The 6,667-nt window shown below is 49.9% G+C and overlaps 1 protein-coding gene across 1 annotated transcript; it reads right to left on the reverse strand.

Moving 5' to 3' along the window:
* Positions 1 to 2,239: 2,239 nt before the first annotated feature.
* On the reverse strand, positions 2,240 to 4,137 carry LOC136529432 (zinc finger protein HD1-like). The gene is made up of 2 exons (XM_066522506.1): positions 3,055 to 4,137; positions 2,240 to 2,746 (listed from the first exon to the last, which is right to left on the reverse strand). The coding sequence occupies exons 1-2, from the start codon at positions 3,898 to 3,900 to the stop codon at positions 2,369 to 2,371; spliced, it is 1,224 nt and encodes a 407-aa protein (XP_066378603.1). The 5' UTR covers positions 3,901 to 4,137; the 3' UTR covers positions 2,240 to 2,368.
* Positions 4,138 to 6,667: the final 2,530 nt, after the last annotated feature.

Here is a 6,667-nt window from a genome sequence, read left to right on the forward strand (position 1 = left end):
CGCTGCATTGTCCTCGGAGCAGGAGTTGGCAGCACAGTGAGGCATGGGCGTCAACCCATGTGCACGGTGGATAGTACAGTGGCGGGTAACCCCTGCCCAGTCCTGCCTCCTGTCCCATCGGCCATTCTGCTGTACTGTGCCGAGCATGCCGTTGTCGTCAGGGGCAGCAGTTGGCTGAGTTGAGGCGACACGACGTTTTGTCAGAGGGACGGGAGAAGGAAGAGGCAGCGGAGTGCTGCCGAGCCTGCCTTGCGCGAGACGGAGGGTCGGTGACTCGGCCGAGGCCTTTGGCGAGGAATCGCTCGGGGTCAGTAGTGAGGGGGCCTCGGGCGAATCGGAGAATCGGCCGAGGCCCGCGGCGATGGGCCTCGGGCGAGTCGGAGAATCGGCCGAGGCCCTTGGAGCCTCGGGCGAGTCTGAGAATCGGCCGAGGCCGGCAGCGTTTAGCTGGTTTCGATCTTTACGAAGTCTAAGCAGTTGTTTTTTGGGTCTTGCTTAGGGTACCCCTTCTCGCGGTACCCGACAAGTAGTGGGCTGAAAAGTGCTAAAAATCGATGACGAAATAGGACTGCAAATGGCTGAAACTTGGCTGCCAAAATGGCTGAAAAAGAGCTGCGAAAATAGCTAAAATTGGACCAAAAATTGGCCTATCTTAGATTTTGGCCTATTAATAAATGGGCTAAGGTAGTGTCTACGTCATCATCCACGTAAGCATCCATGATGACGTGGCAATTCATCCGTGATGTTTATTTTTCATCACAGGAAATGGACTTGGGCTGGGCTAACTAGGCATCGGGCTCTACCGTGACAATTTAAGATCGTCACCGATTCCGTTAATCCGCGATGATTTTCGACAAAACGTCATGGACGTTAATCCATGACGCTCAATCCGTGATGATATATGAAATCGTCACAGATGATGCTTGGTGACGTTTTTTTTGGTGATCCGTGACGAAAAAAATTTCATCACGGATTAACAGGATTCTTGTAGTGACATCGCTCTCCGACCCGACTCCACCGCACACCGTCTTTCGCCAAGCGAGTTCGACTTGGGCTCTTTCATGTTCGCCACCATGCTAGACTTGACGACGTCGCCAACAACAGGATCAAGCGCCACGGTTTGGCGACGCATCCCTGCCTACCTCGCCCCCGATACCGACCCGCATCCAGGACTTCATTGCTCCACCAAGAGAGATGGCACACTTCATATTCAGGGCAGCCATACCATGACCTCTACTTGTTGCGGCTAGCCAGACCACAGGAGCCGGCACGAACACTGGCGCGCACCTCTACTTCTTCTACGGCTACATCAGCAATCTCCTCTACTGCTTCGAGTTTTCGCCAACACACACATGGGAAACACATCATCATCGCTGGCCCCATCTACGGCAGCATGCTTGGCCGCATCGAGGCTATTCTTCCCGGCGAAGCTTCTCCACCAGCTAGCGTCGACGACTAGACCCTACTTTGGCACGAGGACGCGCTGAGTGGAGAAGGGGGCTGGTGTCATACGCCCAATGGAGGCCCCCCAACCTAGAACTAACGGGCCGAGAGGGGCCCAAAGAGGGGCGCCAGGCGCCACCACCAGCGCGCCCTAGGGGCCGCGCGGCCTAGGAGGGAGGGCGCCGTCGATCCCACCGTCGCTACCCAAGTTACTATATCGAGTCTATTAGAGTTTGGATTGAGTTTGGTTAGTTATAGAATTGGAGTTTGTTAGTATGGAAGGAAGAATCCAATCCTATAAGGATCTCCCGTAGGTTGCGTGGAGTCTAAGTCCTATAGAGACTATAAATACTAGGGGATGTAATCAATCCAACTAAGCAATAGACGAGCGATTGCTCCTTCCTATCTCCTCCTCTCCTCTCCCTGCACCTGCCGCCTCCCCTCTGCCTGTGCCGCCCTCTCTCCCTCGCCGCCTCCCAACCCTAGCCGCCACCTCCACAGCTGCCGCCAACCCCTTCCCCAAGCACGCCTCTTACATGGACCATCCAAGCTACAGTGTTTCGAATCATGAAGTCATGCCCCTGTTCCATAGCATTACTGCTATATGCTGCTGCTAATCTGTGGCAAAAAAAAATGATTTGCACACTAATTCTCAATTGCATTTTATTTATTTATTTTGCTCTCTGTTCACTTAAAAATGTTAGAGTGACTGAGCAGGTACTAACAGTATATGTAGACCTGCTATATGAAATTACAAACCAAAAGTCAAATGTTAAGGTAATTGTTCATTTAAGTTGTCAAACAAACACAATACCACTCATAGCATCGGTTTCCTAGAACTACTTATACGTACTCGACCTTATCACTATGGAACACATGTTCCTATTACATATATATATGGTAATCATGTCTCACCAAAGTTCTTTCAGAACCATGGAACGGTACCATGGCTACAATCAGACAACAGAGCTGCAGTTGAGAACATCTGGTCCACTTCGATTTCCATATCAGAAGATCTTTTGGCGAAGCGTCCCTTGATCCTCGGCCTTGCTTCTGCATATGTCTTCCTCGTCGCATAACGTATGGTCTTCTCAAACTTTCTGCTCTTCTTCTTCTCCTTGTACCTGAGGACCCTGGCCTCTCTGTCCATGGAGGTCAAGTGAAGTGGCATCTGAAGCGAAGGACCTGACGAGAAGAGGCTGATGGCTACAGCAGGTGTCAGCAGGATGCCGGAGTTTGGCATGTCTGTCGTTGCCATGTTGTCTGGTACAATACCCACCTCCACTGATGATGAGAAAGATATCTGAGATGGAATAGGCAAATGGTCACTGAAATATGCGAATCATAAGGGGATTGCAGGTGTCATAGACGACCCTGCGATGATATGCAGTAGATGGGGTTTAATTTATGGACGTTAATTCTGAAGATTGAAAAAGGTGCAATGTTTTTTTAACTGTTGCAAAGTACTCCTAAAACACAAAATGAAGTGTAAAATGGTAGGGATAAATTTGGACTACTTCCCTCTTATACGTATAAAATAACATTGAAACCTCAAATCAAACACACGACAGCATAGATAGTGATAGTAATAGTAGTAATAGATGGACTCACGCTGTTACTGATGGAATCTGTGTAAGCACTGACCCCGGCAGTCATGGATGCAGCCTGCTCTGCCCCAATAACTCCATAGCCACTCTGCTGCTGCTCATTGGCCATCGCGACCTGTGAAGGCACCACGTACTCGCTTCCCTCCTTGTCTTCAAATTCCTTTTGCAGCAGCAGCTGCTGCTGTTGCTGTTCTTGCGTCCCGTACTGTTTTGGGTTGATGTTGAATTGGTTGTCACAGTAAGAATTGTAGCCGACGAGATCAAAGTACTCATCAACATCTGCGTAGAACGTGCTGGTGTTGCTGCTGATGTTGTTGTTGTTGCTGCTGCAGTTGTAGTTGTTGTTGTTGTCTGAAACTGGATCCTTGGTGTTGGTGAGCAGCAGCCACGAGTCGACCTCCTCTTCCTTGTCACCCACGACCACGGCGGTGGCTGCTGCCTTGGCGAGCACGGAAGCGCCCGGGATGGCGGCGACGGGGAGCGGCAGCACGGGCACGCGCTGGTGCCTCCCCGCGAGCGGGTTCGCGGAGTGGACCTGCGCGTCGCAGACGGCGCAGAGCGCGGCGGCGTCGGCGCGGCACGCCAGCACGGCCGGCGCGCGCTCGCAGGCCTCGCAGACGCGCACGCGCTCGTGGCGCGACGCCACGCGGTTGGCGGCGTGCACCCGCGCGTCGCACGACGCGCACAGGTACGCGGCGTCGGCGCGGCAGTACACCACGCTGGGCACCGCGCGGCACCCGTCGCAGGGCCTGGCCCATGCTGGTGCCGGGCAGCTCCCTTCCCCGCCTCCGCCGCCGCCTCTTGCAGCGACCTCCTCGTCGAGAACGTTGGCGCCGAAGTTATAATTCATGAAGGGATCGGGGAGGTTTTGTCACTTGCACTTGTTGCACCACAAAGACCAGACCAGCAGCCTGTTGTAGCTGCAGGACCGACTGGGCGACTGTTCCCTTCACTCTATGTGGGTGTATATGTCTTCTCCTGTTCCTCTACCTCTCATGGCTGGCTGGCTGGCTCCTATCCTATGTGTCTTGTTGCAGGGAGTGATGGATCGACTGTCGTATGAGTTTGTGGGGGAACGAAGGGGGAAGTGAAGTCACCAACGCTAGCTGCAGGTGCAGCGCAGAGTAGTACTAATAGGAGGGTGGGTGTCAGTGGAATCCAGGGCGTGACACTTGGCGCCATTCCTGGGGCGGAGCAGCGCTGTGTGGCCTATCTTGTGGTCGGCTTTGGATGTCGCGACCGCGAGCGCCTATGCTCAGACGTCGAGGAGTCGTTTTCAGATAAAGATTTGATGCTTCTTTGGCGATGCAAGGCCGGATAGTTAGACCGGCAGATAAGCAGGCCTGAGTATACTTGACTTGCATTGAGCTTTGCTTCTCTAGGAACTTTTAAGCGAAAGCAGTATATATATATGCAAGCATGTTTGGTGTTTGCAGACAGAAATCCTAGGGGATCATCTGAACTGGACAAGTTGCTGATCGAGCTAGGGAATTATCTGGTGTGTTATGTCCTACCTAGTATATGCATGATTGGCACTAACATTCCTTGGACTGAAGCTAATCTAAAGGCAGAGAATTTGAAGCTGTTGTGGTATGGTATAGTATAAAGGCAGGAGGCAAAGGGAGGGGGAGGAGAAGATGCTGCTGCCCTTCTCTTTATGCAGAGCAGGTCTTTGGCAAAAGGGAAAGGGCAGGGGGATTCCAAAGCATGAGCATGAGGTGGGTTTTGTGGCAGTCGTTGCCACTCCCCCCTTAGCCGTTGCACCTTTGGAACCTCAGGCGTACGTGAGGCAGCGGGTGCAGATACACAGGAAAAGCCGCAAAGCGCCCTGCCATGTCACCGGATAGTTTCCTTGCCGCCGCCATACCGTTCCGCAAATATCTAAGGGGGTGAACTTTAGTCGCTGTTCTTTCGGATGTTTAACACATGCATGGAGTATTAAATATAGACTAGTTACGAAAGTAAATACATAAATTGAGATTAATTTACGAGACGAATTTTTTAAGCATAATTAGTCCATGATTTGACAATGTGGTGCTACAGTAACATGTGCTAATGATGGATTAGTTAGTCTTAATAAATTCGTCTCGCGGATTACTGACGGATTCTGTAATTTATTTTTTATTAGTATCCGAACACTTCATGCGACACCCCATGTGACATCTGATGAGACACCTCTTAAACTTTAGTCCCTGTATTGAAACACCTCCTAACGCGCAAGTTGCTGTTGCGGCCTACTGGCCTACACTTTCAGGCAGCTTCATCTTGGAATAATATTTTCTGCCTCATCACCTCATCCGGGGGATTGAGGAAGCTCTCGTTGCATTGCATCAGCATCTAACCATGGGACCCGACGGCTTATGTGTCACGTGTACCTATGGGACCGTTCTTCATCTCCATCCGACCTATGAGACCCGGCGGCTTGCGTGTCACTTGACGCTTGCAATTCGTCATAAAAGTCTCCGCTCGGTCCTTCTGCATCCGGCCGGCGGGAATCAACGGCTTACGTGTCACATGTAACACCCTGGTGTTACGATCTTGTTTAGCACCGCGATTTCGGCCTAAGTAAAAAATTTCTAAACGAGTTTTCGGATTTTTGATTTAAAACGTACTTGATGCGATGAGTAAATCCGGTGACTCGGTTTTGTGGCTCGAATCAACGTCCAAGTTAAATTACTCAGTGCGTAAAGATATTTAGGAAAACCGAGCGACAATTCTAGCCAATAGATAGCGAACGGTTTGTTCTATTTGATTAAGCATGAAAAGCGACTTTTATAAATAAAATAAAATCCATTAATAAATAGAATGACATATATAGTTTTTGAATCTAATTTAAATTCACGCTTTGTTGAAAATCTCCTTATGCCTAGATGTTGCTAATTGTCTAAATTAGTAAACCGATAGAAATATCTGTAAGTATATATATATATATATATATATATATATATATATATATATATATATATATATATATATATATATATATATATACACACACACACACACTCACGTGTTTATTTTGAGAAGCACGCTCAGTTGAAAAGCCTTGGTCTAGTGACATGTTTACGTATAGATTCGTTTTAGCCCCTATGATAAGTTGGTAACATACCCGCGACAACTGCCCGTCTGGCGGTCTCATAAATTTAACGTGATTGGTGTGAAAGCACGACGAGAGATAGCGCAGTAGCTTCATTTACTTTTACTAGCGCGGTGTACAGCGTACTCGTTGCATGGCAATTATTCACCGTCTCGTCTCCTATCGTGGCTTTGCACCCTGACGCGTCGGTTTGCCTGCGCCATTGTCTCTCTCCCCATCGCTTGCGTCGTGTCCAAATTTTTAATGGGAGCACTTGCTCTGTCGTGCCACGCCCCGCTAAGCACCACCGTTCGTCTGCTTGTTCCGTCGCTTCACCCTGTAGCACCATCAATGCCTTTGTCGTGCTCTCTGCTCTCTGACCTTACTTGTCTTGTCTGTCTTTGCTTGTCGCTGCTCGCTCTATCCCCGACCTTTGCTTTTCCTTCTCTATCTGCCCTTGATTTCTTCTGTCTACATCTACCGAGCACCCGCCTACGTCCGCACATAGCCGTGGCCGCAAATGTTGCTGTCTGTCCTATCC

Source organism: Miscanthus floridulus, chromosome 19 (assembly GCF_019320115.1).
Source record: "Miscanthus floridulus cultivar M001 chromosome 19, ASM1932011v1, whole genome shotgun sequence".
Classification (NCBI taxonomy): domain Eukaryota; kingdom Viridiplantae; phylum Streptophyta; class Magnoliopsida; order Poales; family Poaceae; genus Miscanthus; species Miscanthus floridulus.

What these genes read in the sequence shown, in the direction of transcription:
- LOC136529432 (XM_066522506.1), bottom strand. Translation starts at nt 3,900, where the DNA reads ATGAATTATAACTTCGGCGCCAACGTTCTCGACGAGGAGGTCGCTGCA. An exon ending in CAGATTCCATCAGTAACAGC is followed by an intron (nt 2,747 to 3,054) that starts GTGAGTCCATCT and finishes ATTCCATCTCAG; the next exon opens with ATATCTTTCTCATCATCAGT.